The following is a 15,569-nucleotide window of genomic DNA, read 5'->3' as shown; positions in this document are numbered from 1 at the left end:
CAGAACAGCCTTCCAGGAGCTATTTAATTAAGTGAAAGTAAGTCTAGTTCTTTTGGAATCGAATGGTGCTGTGAGCAAATACATATCTGCAGGTGAAGGAAGTGGGGGAAGTTATTATGTGCCTCATAGACATGGTGACACTTTATAACCCTGTATCAAGGATTCAAACAGTGATTGGTTGAGATAATTATCAAACTGACTTTAAATTTCGGCAGGAACAAAATTGTCATGCAAAAGTCCAGGACAGTGTACCACTCTCAGTCCTCAAAGAGAAAGATAAGAAATTCTGGATTTTCAGAGTCCCTTTGAAGTCTTTTAAGGTAAGCTGGAACATCTTCTTTACTTGGAACCAACTGATGCCTTTAGAAAGAAATTCCAGTTTCAGAGAAGCCAATTTGATTTTAAAAAATGAATAACCCTTATGATTAGATTTTTTGTTCCCTTTGACTTGTTGAATCCAGACTATGTTTTATAAGATAATAGAACATTATGTGGTAAGGGTTGCTAATTCCACCTCGCAAAATATTGTATCACTGAAGAATAAGACTTTTTTTCATAGCCAGTATGTTAAAATATCAGTTGCTAACAGTCATAAAAAGTATATTAAGATGAAGCACACATTTTATATTTAACATCTTAATATCAGAATGAATGATTTGAATATTTCATACGTAATTCATCAAATATCCATTGCTGTTATTTTTATCCACAAAAAAACCATCTTTAAAGACCTTGAATCTAGTTAAAGCCCTTTTTTAAGCCTCATCATTGCAATATAAAGTGTGATGGGATTTAAGGGAAAAAGAAAGAAACAATCTCCTTCAAATAGTAACATTTAAATGTTAACTCTGTTAAGAAATAAACATGGATTTGGGAATTTGATTTAACACATTGCGTGTGTGTGCGCGGGCTCAGTTGTGTCTGACTCTTTGCAACTCTGTGGACTGTAGCCCACCAGCGTCCTCTGTCCATGGGATTCTCCAGGCAAGAATACTGGAGTGGGTTGCCATTTCCTTCTCCAGGGGATCTTCCCGACCCAGGGATCGAACCACGTTTCCTGGGTCTCCTGCATTGGCAAGTGATTTAATGCACTAAATTACATTTATTCCAAAGTTTGGCTAATCCAGTCAGTGATAATTTCCATGAGGCCAGGGTTCATATCTGGTCCCAGGGCTCAGTATCTGGCCCACATTAGGCCTTCAAACAGTTTTTGAATGAATGAATAAATCTCAATCTACATTTAATTTTTTGGTCCCTGAAAAATCAAACTTTGGCCTAAAAATTATTATTATTATTTTGCTAATTGACAGTAGGGTTTTAAAACTAGCTTAAAATACTTCTACTTAGGATATCTGGAGAGTCTACTTCTGTACACACTTTTTCTGTTTCACGATATAATGATAGTTTTGGGAAATAAACGACACGTTACTTAAAAAATGGCAAACTGAGGTAGAAACTTGGTAATTATCTGCTTTGAGTAGTTTTGATAAACATTAGACGACTCAGATATAAATATCTACCAGGTGACTCAGCGGTAAAGAATCTGCCTGAGATGCAGGAGATGTAGGTTTGAACCCTGGTTCAAGAAGATCTCTTGGAGAAGGAAATGGCTACCCACTCCAATATTCTTGCCTAGAGAATTCCATGAACAGAGGAGCCTGGTGGGCTACAGTTGCAAAGAGTCGGACACGACCAAGCGACTAACACTTGGACTTTGAAACAGGGCTTCAGTTAAACTTGCTTTTCAAGGTTTTATTAACTTGTTCAAGTTAACTAAGTAAAATCTCACTTTATTGGTGAGAATACATGAAATCATCTGAAGGGGGTTCACACAATCCCAGAGCCTCCGCTTTCAGGCTGATAAAACTGAGGCCATTTCTATAGTGTCTTTCATGCCTTTTACTTACCTGTGGATACAGTGACAAGGCGCGCTGTGCATAGAGCAATTGTTCTAGAGTAGATCTGAAAGAGAACTAAAGTGGTCAGGTTGATGGACTGCAGTTTAGAAATGGGATACAAGTAACTCTGGCCTTCACTATAAGTTCCTTTCCAGGAGATCATGTGTCCTCCAAACCATAGTGTAGACTGGTCTTCTGTAAGGTCTATGTAATAACTATGTTTGGGACTGCAGAGGACCTTATAGCCTCTGCTTACTAAACTGCTGCCCTTTCACATCCATGCCCCAGAGCTCTGCATTATGGTGTCCTCAGGTCTCATCAGCCTCATTTTTAATCTCTAGCATTTTTTAAGGAAGTTTAGCTACTTTTGGCTTTCTGCTGAACAGCTCTAAGAGTAGGCACATTTCCCCCACCTCCTCAGTAACTCTGAAACTGGATTTTCTCCTCTGTGAAAAGTGCCAATTCTTCTAAGACAGTTGATATTCATGGAGGCTTTATTATGCTTCCCCTATCAACATTAAATTCGGTCTAGGCTAGCGTATGATCTATAGTATTATAATCTCAAAATCCAGTGCGAGTGCATGAAGTAGAAGTAAAATTCGTCCTTCCTTTCTATAGGACTAGCATCATTATGTCAAGAAATATAGTTTGTAGTAAATAGCTAATTACAATTTTGATTCTCATGAACTCAGTATCTATCTCAATGTACACAAAATGTATACTAGACTGATTCTGAAGGTGAATTCTAACAGGAGTGAAGGATTGAGTTTTCAGAAGTCCCACATAATAATTGCTATCATTTATTAAGAGATGGTTAAATAGCTGGAATGATGCTACACACTGCTTACAGTAGTAAGTGTTTATTTATCCACAGTGTTCACAAAATGGCTTTTGCTATGCTATGTTTTAGAATATTGTGATCACCAAGACAGTCTCCTGGACCTCAGGAGCTCTCAGTAGGGCAGAGGAGCATATAAGTAGCTGCCAGCCTACTCGAAAACAGTGAAAATGGCGGAGTGCCCCCAGTGCAGTATTAAAAGCTTCTTCCAGGTATAAGGAGGAGAGAGACACCAAATAACCTTTTTTTAAAAAAAAAAATTTGGCTGTACCCTGTGGCATTCAGGGCCCTAGTTCCCCAATCAGGTATCGAACCTGTGCCTCCTCATTGGAAGGGAGAGTCTTAAACTCTGGACCATCAGGGAAATCCCACCAAATGTGCTTTGACATGGAGCCAGAGAAAGCTTCTCAGAGACAAATCTTCTGCTAAGATAACTGGGATAATCCTGCAGTGCAGCTATTATTATCCTAGACCAAGGAATCAAATGCTTAAGAAACCTACTTACATTCTTCAAGCTCTCACATCAAGTAACAAAGATAGAATTGCAACCTAGGTCTCTAGATCCAAACTCCATATCCTTTCGTCTTTGTGCTGGCAATTTCTTTTCTGTGCAGTCTAGCGTAGCCCAGACACATGTGGATTAGGGGTGGGAATCATAAATCCTTCATCTATAAGCATACTCTTAGCAGAATTAGTTGATCCTTGATGAAAACTATTCAGAAGAGATGTTATTGCCAGCAGGAAAAGCAGAAGGAGAAAGTTATAGTTATGGCTTTTGTAACTGTCTGGCTGTACGCCTTCACGGGAAAAGCACAGGGTTAGGCAGCTCATCATCACACTGAGCGGGATAATGCCCTCACGTGTCTGTGACCCCACTCCTGGTGTGTACTGACCACAGACAACATGTGTGTACTCAGGTGTGTACTGGAACCCTGAGTCTTGGCAGCTTCTTCTTGTGTTGTGTTCATACTCCTTACCTAGGAAAGAGGCACACGGTTAGAGACCAAAATAATACATTATATGGTTATCATCTTTGCTTTATAAGTAATTTTTTACTGTTCTTTTTTCTTCAATAACAGCCACTGATCAATATTCCTATAGAAAATGAAGATCATTGTATATTTTTGCATTTGGGCAGTAGCATGGGCCATTCCAGTAAGTATGCCTTCCTCAAAAAAACCTTCTTACTTTACTATCTCTCTTAACACACACACATATATGTGTATACACACACACACACACACACACACACATATATATGTGTGTGTGTATTTTTTTCTTGAGATCTTGCAGATCAGCTGAGCCTAAACTTTCAGATTTGCATGAAAGACTTCATAGGATCTGTTTGGGGTCTCAACAAAACTAAATACATACTCCGACTCATGCTCCCAGTCTTCTAATGGAAACTCCTGTCTTGTTGGAAGGATTGTTACTTTTAAAATTCATTCAGATTAATTTACATTTAATGCTTAGAAGTTGTGGAGCCTGTCCATCTTTGCTCATGCCCTATGAATTTCATTCTAATTATCAATGAAGCCTTGTTTAAGAAGGTTTCAAGAAAGAAAAATAGGAAAAAAAAAATCACATTTTTTTCAGCAAAGGGAAAACTAATGTTTCACTTAGAAAGTTAAATTTGAAAGATAAACACCAGCAAAGATAAATTAGGGAAATTAAGTCATTTGTAATTTTATTAGCCAGCTGCTACAGTTACCATTTTGATATGCTTTCCTCATGATATTTCTGTAGTTGAGAATTTGCTTAACTGTTTCTGTTGTGCTCCTGAGGGCACAGAAGTAGCATAGACTTGCCTTTGTTTCCGCCCTGGTTTTGGTCAGACCTACTATTCTCTTAGGGGTTTTGGCCAGGATTATTCTTAGGGTGGATCTGGTGCTGCTGCAAGAAACTTGTCATACAGAAACACCAAAGGTCTGTCTCCTCACTTTTTCTTCAATGTCATTTAAATTTAAATTTATTTATGTATTGTTTATTTACAGTATTATATTAGTTTCAGGTATGCAGCATAGTGATTCAGTATTTTTACAGATCATACCTTATTAAAAGTTATTACAAGATAATGACTGTAGTTCCCTGTGCTACACAATATATTCTTGTTGCTTGTTTATTTTTTTAAGGAATCTTCTTTCTTTTTTATTTTTTAAATTATGTAAGTGTGATAACATATTTACAGGCTGTCTCCTCATCTTTAATAAAAGACTATTCACTTTCTAGTGTTGAGATAAGTGATCTGGTTAAAACTTTGGTAAACTTGGTAATATTATTATGAAAAATATCTATATGCCAAGTTTAAATTCTATGGAATTCATGTAACAAGTCATTTTTCTTTTCTACCCAATTAGATCATACTTTGGCCTTTGTGTATATCTTTTTTTCTTCATTTAGGGATACTATGTGTGTGAGTGTGTCTGTGCACACGTGTGCACACATGTACACAAATTAAGAATATTTTCAATTTCCAGTATTTTCACTTTGGTAGGTGCCTCAAATCAAGCCTTTGGAGAGACATGCTGTTGACAAAACTGTGAATTTAAATCTTCTAGCAAAATCAAAAGTTCCAATACAGGTATAAGAAGTAAAATGTATTTCTAAACTCTTTTAGATTCCATTAACTTCCAGAAAATCGATGCTCATCTTTTCAGTTTGCTTTACTTTAAGATGATATCCACAACTTAATTTGAAAGAAAACACCAATACAGTATACTAACACATATATATGGAATTCAGAAAGATGGTAACAATAACCCTGTATACGAGACAGCAAAAGAGACACTGATGTATAGAACAGTCTTTTGGACTCTGTGGGAGAGGGAGAGGGTGGGATGATTTGGGAGAATGGCATTGAAACATGTATAATATCATATATGAAATGAGTCACCAGTCCAGGTTCGATGCACGATACTGGATGCTTGGGGCTGGTGCACTGGGATGACCCAGAGGGATGGTATGGGGAGGGAGGGGGGAGGGGGGTTCAGGATGGGGAACACATGTATACCTGTGGCAGATTCATTTTGATATATGGCAAAACCAATACAATATTGTAAAGTTAAAAAATAAAATAAAATTAAATTAAAAAAAAGATGATATCCACAACTTAATTTGAATTGTCTCTCTTTTTCAGGGTGCATTAAATGCCAATGATACCACCAAAGAAAGTGGTGGCCTCATGCATGAAAATGAACGAGGAAGGCAACAGGATATCCAAGATGGTTACAAAGGAGACAGAAATGGTTCTGAGTGGGCAGAGCTGGGAGGGAAAAGTTCTTCAACAGGTTCCATGTTAGTAAATGAAAAGGGAAATACAGAGGATCTAAAGGGGGGCACAGGAAAACCAGAAACATACGACCATGATGGGATCCAAGGACAAGAAGACAGCCTCACTGCAAACGGCCTCAGGGGACAAGTAAGCATCGTCCACGACGCTGGAGCAGCAAATGGGAGCCATATGGATGGGATTGCTGAGAACAGTTCTCAAAATGCAGGCGTTGGAAATACAAGTCCAAGTGAGGACGCCACTGTTGTCCAAGAGGATGGACATCAAGTAGCTGGAAGCAGTAACAGTACAGGTCAGGAGGCTGAAATCAATGGGAATTCCTGTAGAGATGGGGCTGACACGAGTGAAACAACACCTCAGAGAGAAGATGAGAGAAATGGGAATGAGGAGGTAGGGGTATTGCCAGTGGGGAGTGGAGCTGGAAATGGAGAAGATGTTGGTTTGGATAATTTTGAAGGAAGTCCTAGTGGGAATGGAGCAGATGAAGATGAAGACAAGGGCTCTGGTGATGGTGAAGATGAAGAAATAGGGAATGGAGTGAAGGGTAGTGATACCAGCAAGGGCCAGGAGGGTCAATCTCATGGAGAAGAGGATGATGAGGACAATAGCTTAGGTCAAAATTCAGTTAGTAGTGAAGATGATGGCCCTGGGGACAAAGAAGATGCCCATGTCATTGATGGAGACAACATCTCCAAGAGTGAGGAAGATTCTGCAGGTATTCCAGAAGACAATGGTAGCCAGAAAACAGAGGACACTCAAAAACCCAGTCACAGAGAGAACAAAGCTGTGGAAAATAGAATCACTGAAAAGTCAGAGCCAACTGCTATTGGGAAGAACCAAGATAAGGTTAGCTTGTGAAGCTGGTTTCTTTCAACGGCAGTTTAACTCCCCCCTTCCTTTCATGATGGGTGTGTGCGTGCTCAGTCACTCAGTCGTGTTCAACTCTTTGCAACCCCATAGACTGTAGCCTGTCAGACTGCTCTGCCCATGATGGTAGCACAAAAATAAATCATGATGAACAGTCATGTATTTTTGCACCTAAATCACTGGAGTATTTAATGGGGGAAGCTAGAGTCCTTACTAGACATTGCTATGGAACAATCTAAAAAAGTTGAAATTTCTGAAGATTTGGTTACAGTTCTTCAAAAGCCTTATGCTAAATAATTAATGCATCATGTAACTGTTTACAGAAGTTCCTACTGGATAAAAACATGAATGGGATGGTCTATAATCTAAACACTAGAGTACTTTCAAGTACAATAAAGCACATTTTCACAGACAGGTGTTTCTGAGGTACTGGAATCCAAACTCCTATTCTCTGGCCAATTTCCCCAGTCTTCCTCAGACCAATGCAACTTTGCAGCATAACATTCACTAATTAATCATTCTTTTCTCCATCTTTCCATAGGGAATGGAAATGGAAAGTCCCAGCAGTGGCCACAGACACAATGTTACTAAAGAAGCTGGGAAAGTGAGCGAAGATAAAGAGAGTAAAGGCCAACATGGAATGATTGTGGGCAAAGGAAATGTCAAGACGCAAGGAGAGATTGACATTATACAAGGAGCTGGCCAGAAACTGGAATCTGGAAACAAGCTTGGACCCAGCCAAGCACATAGTGACAGTAACAGTGATGGGTATGACAGCTACGAGTTTGACGATGAATCCATGCAAGGAGATGATCCCAACAGCAGTGATGAGTCTAATGGCAGTGATGATGCCAATTCTGAAGGTGATAATAATCACAGTAGCCGAGGAGATGCTTCTTATAACTCTGATGAATCAAATGACAATGGCAATGACAGTGGCTCAAAAGGAGATGATGATGGTAGTGATGACACATCAGATGCTAACGATAATGGTAGTGATGGCAGTGATAACAATGGAGGTGATGACAATGGCAAATCAGGCAACAGCAAAGATAAATCAGACGGCAGTGACAGCAGTGACAGCAGTGACAGTGACAGTAAGTCAGACAGTGACAGTAAGTCAGACAGTGACAGTAGTGATAGCAGTGACAGTGACAGTAAGTCAGACAGTGACAGTAGTGACAGTGACAGCAGTGACAGTGACAGCAGTGACAGTGACAGTAAGTCAGACAGTGACAGTAGTGATAGCAGTGACAGCAGTGACAGCAGTGACAGTGACAGCAGTGACAGCAGTGACAGTGACAGTAAACCAGATAGTGACAGCAGTGATAGCAGTGACAGTGACAGCAAGTCAGACAGTGACAGCAGTGACAGTGACAGTAAATCAGACAGTGACAGTAGTGATAGCAGTGACAGTGACAGTAAGTCAGACAGTGACAGCAGCGACAGTAATGACAGCAGTGACAGTGACAGCAGTGACAGCAGCAATAGCAGTGATAGTGACAGTAAGTCAGACAGTAACAGCAGCGACAGCAGTGACAGTGACAGTAATGACAGCAGTGACAGTGACAGCAGTGACAGTAGTGACAGCAGTGATAGCAAATCAGACAGTAGTGACAGCAGTGATAGTGACAGCAGTGATAGTGACAGCAGCGACAGTAGCGATAGCAGTGACAGCAGTGACAGTAGTGACAGCAGTGATAGCAAATCAGACAGTAGTGACAGCAGTGATAGTGACAGCAGTGATAGTGACAGCAGCGACAGTAGCGATAGCAGTGACAGCAGTGATAGTAGTGACAGCAGTGATAGCAAATCAGACAGTAGTAACAGCAGTGATAGTGACAGCAGTGACAGTGACAGTAAATCAGATAGTGACAGCAGTGATAGCAGTGACAGCAGTGACAGTAATGAGAGCAGTGACAGCAGTGACAGTAGTGACAGCAAATCAGGCAGTAGTGACAGCAGTGACAGTAGTAACAGCAGTGATAGTGACAGCAGCAATAGCAGCGATAGTAGTGACAGCAGTGAAAGTGACAGTAAATCAGATAGTGACAGTAGTGACAGCAGTGACAGCAGTGACAGCAGTGATAGTGACAGCAGCGACAGTAGTGACAGCAGTGACAGTGACAGTAAATCAGACAGTGACAGCAGTGACAGTAGTGATAGCAAATCAGGCAGTAGTGACAGCAGTGACAGTAGTAACAGCAGTGATAGTGACAGCAGTGATAGTGACAGCAGTGACAGTGACAGCAGCGACAGCAGCGACAGTAGCAATAGCAGTGACAGCAGCGATAGTGACACTAAATCTGACAGTGACAGCAGCGACAGCAGTGACAGTGACAGCAGCGACAGTGACAGCAGCGACAGTAGCGATAGCAGTGACAGCAGCGATAGCAGCGATAGTGACACTAAATCTGACAGTGACAGCAGCGACAGCAACAGCAGCGACAGTGACAGCAGCGACAGTGACAGCAGCGACAGTAGCGATAGTAGTGACAGCAGCGATAGCAGTGATAGTGACAGTAAGTCAGACAGCGACAGCAGCGACAGCAGCGACAGTGACAGCAGCGACAGCAGCGACAGCAGCAACAGCGAGAGCAAGTCTGGTAATGGCAACAACAATGGAGCTAGCAGTGACAGTGACAGTGACAGTGAAGGCAGTGACAGTAATCACTCAACAAGTGACGATTAGAACTAAAGAAAACCCCACAAGATGCCTTTTGTGAAAAGTCTGGTGAGTAATTGATAGGAAATACAGATTTCCAGGAAAGTAAAGAAGGGCGAGGAATAAAGAGAAGACCTATGTAAAGATCCATACACCTACAGACACAAAGAGTCAAGTTGTCGGATTCAGGACCGGGTCCCTACACCCTCAGAGAGAGAATCTAACTGTGTACATGCATGTTAAATATATTTTGAAAAGATTTTGTTAAAAGTGTAAATGCAAACATAGAAGAACAATTAAAATGTTCTTTACACAGAAACCTCAAGTAATCACATACTAATAACTTCAATTTATATGCCAAGTGCTTTAGAAAATGTATTAGCACGCAAACACATCTTATAAATAACCAGTGGCATTGGCCTAATCTTGCAGTAATTATATCTATATTCTAAGTAGATGGTCTGCTTGCTGCTGAGTAAAAGATGCTCTCATCATGATCTCCAGCTTGGCTACGATTCATTTGCTTGTTCTAAGGAAGAAATATATTGCAACATAAAAAAAAATCACAGCAACCATTTAATTTACCCAAACCATGGGAATAATCTTTGTAATTAGTGCATAGAGTAACTACAAATTATGGAAATTCTAAAGAGTTCTAGAGAGAAAAGAATTTAGAAGCTCGTTTAAACAGCAAAATCTTACATATAAGATCACATTCCTGCAAAGCACTGCTGGAAATGTAGCATAAAGTTCGTAAAATTATTGACGAAACTGAGGCAATACTTAGAACATGCCTTGCCTCAAGTTGCCACTCTTCAACTATTAATAAATAAATGAATTCATGAATGAAGGGCTCTTGGAGGGTGTGCACTTTTTGAACTCTGTTCAGAACTCTGCTAAGAGGATTCAGTTTTCTTCCTCAATCTTGGGCTTGCCTACTGGATCAGCTGGTAAAGAATCCACCTGCAATGCAGGAGATCTGGGATTTGATCCCTGGGTTGGGAAGATCCACTGGAGAAGGGAATGGCTACCCACTCCAGTAATCTGGCCTGGAGAATTCCATGGACTGTTACAGTACATGGGGTCGCAAAGAGTCGGACACAACTGAGTGACTTTCACTTTTACTTTCCTCCATCTCACCAAGTCAAACCTGGTTCATATTTGCTTTTAAATCCCCATAGACGAAAAATCCCAAATCAGACCCTGAAGACTCCCTATTAATCTCTTTAATAAAGCCAACAGTTGGTCTGGAAACTGCTCACTTTGTTAAAATCTGAGACTCATTTGTTGTTGTTCAGCTGCTCAGTCATGTCCAACTCTTTGCGACCCCATGGACTGCAGCTCACCAGGCTTCTCTGTCCTTCACCATCTCCCAGAGTTTGCTCAAACTCATGTCCATTGAGTGGGTGATGCCACCCAACCATCTCATCCTCTGCCATCCCCTTCTCCTCCTGACTTTAATATCTCCCAGCATCAGGGTCTTTTCCAATGAGTCAGTTCTTCATATGTGTGGCCAAAGTATTGGAGTTTCAGCTTCAGCATCCATCCTTCCAATGGAATATTAAGGATTGATTTCCTTTAGGATGGACTGGTTAGATCTCCTAGCTATCCAAGGGACTCTCAAGAGTCTTCTCCAGCACCACAGTTCAAAGGCATCAATTCTTCAGTGCTCAGCCTTTTTTATTGTCCAGCTCTCACATCCATACGTGACTACTGGAAAAACCATAGAATTGACTATATGGACTTTTATAGGCAAAGTAATGTCTTTATTTTTTAATATGCTGTCCAGGATTGTCATTGCTTTTCTTCCAAGGAACAAGCATCTTTTGACTTCATTGCCGCAGCCACTATCTGCAATAATTTTTGGAGCCCAAGAAAATAAAGTCTGTCACTGTTTCCATTGTTTCCCCATCTATTTGGCATGAAGTGATGGAACCGGATGCTATGATCTTCGTTTTTTGAATGTTGAGTTTTAAGCCAGCTTTTTCACTTTCCTCATTCACTTTCGTCAAAAGGCTCTTTAACTCCTCCACACTTTCTGCCATAAGGGTAGTGTCATCTGCATATCTGAGGTTACTGATATTTCTTGCAGCAATCTTGATTCCAGCTTGTGCTTCATCTAGCCTGGCCTTTTGCATGAGGTACTCTGCATGTAAGTTAAATAAGCAGGGTGACAATATACAGCCTTTACATACTCCTTTCCTGATTTGGAACCAGTCTGTTGTTCCATGTCTGGTTCTAACTGTTGCTTCTTGACCTGCATACAGATTTCTCAGGAGGCAGGAAAAGTGATCTGGTATTCCCATCTCTTTAAGAATTTTCCACAGTTTGTTGTGATCCACACAGTAAAGGCTTTAGTGTAGTCAATGAAGCAGAAGTAGATGTTTTTCTAGAATTCCCTAGCTTTTTCTATGATCCAACGGCTGTTGGCAATTTGATCTCTGGTTCCTCTGCTTTTGTTAATCCAGCTTGTACATCTGGAAGTTCTCGGTTCATACACTGTTGAAGCCTAGATTGAAGGATTTTGAGCAGCACTTTGCTAGCATGTGAAATGAGTCAATTGTGCGGTAGTCTGAATATTCTTTGGTACATTCAACTAAAATCTGAGCATGATTTGCATGCATGAGGGCACTTCTTAGTTTTGAGATGAAGTCCCAACCCTAGAACATGAGGATCTTAAAGATGTGTGAGACTAGAGTGTGATGTTTAACAGGCTGATATAATTTATCACCCAAACTAGGACACCCTTGAAAGTGAAAGGGCTGCTATGAATAATTACTTGGGGAAAGGAGGTATAAAATTGGCTTGTCTGGGACTCTGGAAGATATAACGACCATAACCATAAACCTTAGTGTATTATTCAAGATTTAGTAGTGATGATTTGTAAGTTCCCTCTTTTTCCACTTTGGTAATTATTTTGCATTTGTTCTAATTCAAAGGTAAAATTCTATATGGCAAAGTTTTGAATGCAGCTTCTTTAATTTTAATTTTCAACCAGTCATTAGTTGACAATTTATTTTCTACAACTATTCATATTTTACACAAAGAGTTTCAGTAGGGTTTTTTTTTTCCTCCTGCCTTTATGCAAGATTTTCTTAGTTAAGAGATCAATATTGCAAGTAATAATGCTGATGGCTTTAAAATTTTGGCTATAAATATACTCATAATACTGTAAAATTTCAGATTTCTACTATATTATAGTCATGGAAATGACTCCAAACTTCTTCCCTTAAAATATGCTCTAGATTTTTAACTCTTTTAGGCTTCAGGATTTTTTGTTTTCCCAGTTTGTAAATTGTGGCTTCTAGTAACTGTCCTACCTATTTCAAAATGTTGTCATGGGCATTATGTCAGGCAATGAATATGAAACTCTTTGTAAATTATATGATATACAAATGAGAGAAAATGAATTTTGGTGCTATAATAAACATCTATTTGTATGACTTCATCTTAATGAGTTTGTGAGTACTTACTTCCTCTATTGTATATATATATTTTTTCTTCATTGTGTTTATTTTTTTTATTTTTATTTTTTTATTTTATTTTATTTAACTTTACAATATTGTATTGGTTTTGCCATATATCAAAATGAATCTGCCACAGGTATACATGTGTTCCCCATCCTGAACCCTCCGCCCTCCTCCCTCCCCATGCCATCCCTTTGGGTCGTCCCAGTGCACCAGCCCCAAGCATCCAGTATCGTGCATCGAACCTGGACTGGCAACTCGTTTCATATATGATATTACACATATTTCAATGCCATTCTCCCATATCATCCCACCCTCTCCCTCTCCCACAGAGTCCAAAAGACTGTTCTATACATCAGTGTCTCTTTTGCTGTCTCGTATACAGGGTTATTGTTACCATCTTTCTAAATTCCATATATATGTGTTAGTATACTGTATTGGTGTTTTTCTTTCTGGCTTACTTCACTCTGTATAATAGGCTCCAGTTTCATCCACCTCATTAGAACTGATTCAAATGTATTCTTTTTAATGGCTGAGTAATACTCCATTGTGTATATGTACCACAGCTTTCTTATCCATTCATCTGCTGATGGACATCTAGGTTGCTTCCATGTCCTGGCTATTATAAACAGTGCTGCGATGAACATTGGTGTCTCTTTCCCTCCTGGTTTCCTCAGTGTGTATGCCCAGCAGTGGGATTGCTGGATCATAAGGCAGTTCTATTTCCAGTTTTTTAAGGAATCTCCACACTGTTCTCCATAGTGGCTGTACTAGTTTGCATTCCCACCAACAGTGTAAGAGGGTTCCCTTTTCTCCACACCCTCTCCAGCATTTATTGCTTGTAGACTTTTGAATCGCAGCCATTCTGACTGGTGTGAAATGGTACCTCATAGTGGTTTTGATTTGCTTTTCTCTGATAATGAATGATGTTGAGCATCTTTTCATGTGTTTGTTAGCCATCTGTATGTCTTCTTTGGAGAAATGTCTATTTAGTTCTTTGGCCCATTTTTTGATTGGGTCATTTATTTTTCTGGAGTTGAGCTGTAGGAGTTGCTTGTATATTTTTGAGATTAGTTGTTTGTCAGTTGCTTCATTTGCTATTATTTTCTCCCATTCTGAAGGCTGTCTTTTCACCTTGCTTATAGTTTCCTTTGTTGTGCAGAAGCTTTTAAGGTTGATTAGGCCCCATTTGTTTATTTTTGCTTTTATTTCCAATATTCTGGGAGGTGGGTCATAGAGGATCCTGCTGTGATGTATGTCAGAGAGTGTTTTGCCTATGTTCTCCTCTAGGAGTTTTATAGTTTCTGGTCTTACATTTAGATCTTTAATCCATTTTGAGTTTATTTTTGTGTATGGTGTTAGAAACTGTTCTAGTTTTATTCTTTTACAAGTGGTTGACCAGATTTCCCAGCACCACTTGTTAAAGAGATTGTCTTTAATCCATTGTATATTCTTGCCTCCTTTGTCAAAGATAAGGTGTCCATAGGTGCGTGGATTTATCTCTGGGCTTTCTATTTTGTTCCATTGATCTATATTTCTGTCTTTGTGCCAGTACCATACTGTCTTGATAACTGTGGCTTTGTAGTAGAGCCTGAAGTCAGGTAGGTTGATTCCTCCAGTTCCATTCTTATTTCTCGAGATCGCTTTGGCTATTCGAGGTTTTTTGTATTTCCATACAAATTGTGAAATTATTTGTTCGAGCTCTGTGAAGAATGCTGTTGGTAGCTTGATAAGGATTGCATTGAATCTATAGATTGCTTTGGGTAGTATACTCATTTTCACTATATTGATTCTTCCAATCCATGAACATGGTATATTTCTCCATCTGTTAGTGTCCTCTTTGATTTCTTTCACCAGTGTTTTATAGTTTTCTATATATAGGTCTTTAGTTTCTTTAGGTAGATATATTCCTAAGTATTTTATTCTTTCCGTTGCAATGGTGAATGGAATTGTTTCCTTAATTTCTCTTTCTTTTTCTCATTATTAGTGTATAGGAATGCAAGGGATTTCTGTGTGTTGATTTTATATCCTGCAACTTTACTATAGTCATTGATTAGTTCTAGTAATTTTCTGGTGGAGTCTTTAGGGTTTTCTATGTAGAGGATCATGTCATCTGCAAACAGTGAGAGCTTTACTTCTTCTTTTCCAATTTGGATTCCTTTTATTTCTTTTTCTGCTCTGATTGCTGTGGCCAAAACTTCCAAAACTATGTTGAATAGTAATGGTGAAAGTGGGCACCCTTGTCTTGTTCCTGACTTTAGAGGAAATGCTTTCAATTTTTCACCATTGAGGATAATGTTTGCTGTGGGTTTGTCATATATAGCTTTTATTATGTTGAGGTATGTTCCTTCTATTCCTGCTTTCTGGAGAGTTTTTATCATAAATGGATGTTGAATCTTGTCAAAGGCTTTCTCTGCATCTATTGAGATAATCATATGGTTTTTATTTTTCAATTTGTTAATGTGGTGTATTACATTGATTGATTTGCGGATATTGAAGAATCCTTGCATCCCTGGGATAAAGCCCACTTGGTCATGGTGTATGA

The 15,569-nt window shown here is 39.4% G+C and overlaps 1 protein-coding gene across 1 annotated transcript; it reads left to right on the top strand.

The window, feature by feature from the left end:
- Positions 1–213: 213 nt before the first annotated feature.
- LOC102391757 (dentin sialophosphoprotein) lies at positions 214–10,082 on the top strand. Its single transcript, XM_025289520.3, has 5 exons — positions 214–320; positions 3,816–3,891; positions 5,231–5,317; positions 5,873–6,871; positions 7,434–10,082. The coding sequence occupies exons 2-5, from the start codon at positions 3,841–3,843 to the stop codon at positions 9,582–9,584; spliced, it is 3,288 nt and encodes a 1,095-aa protein (XP_025145305.3). The 5' UTR covers positions 214–320; positions 3,816–3,840; the 3' UTR covers positions 9,585–10,082.
- Positions 10,083–15,569: the final 5,487 nt, after the last annotated feature.

The sequence above is a fragment of the Bubalus bubalis genome, chromosome 7, assembly GCF_019923935.1.
Source record: "Bubalus bubalis isolate 160015118507 breed Murrah chromosome 7, NDDB_SH_1, whole genome shotgun sequence".
NCBI lineage: Eukaryota > Metazoa > Chordata > Mammalia > Artiodactyla > Bovidae > Bubalus > Bubalus bubalis.
The sequence above is the reverse complement of the archived record's forward strand: the minus strand, read 5'-3'. Positions and strand labels throughout refer to the sequence as shown.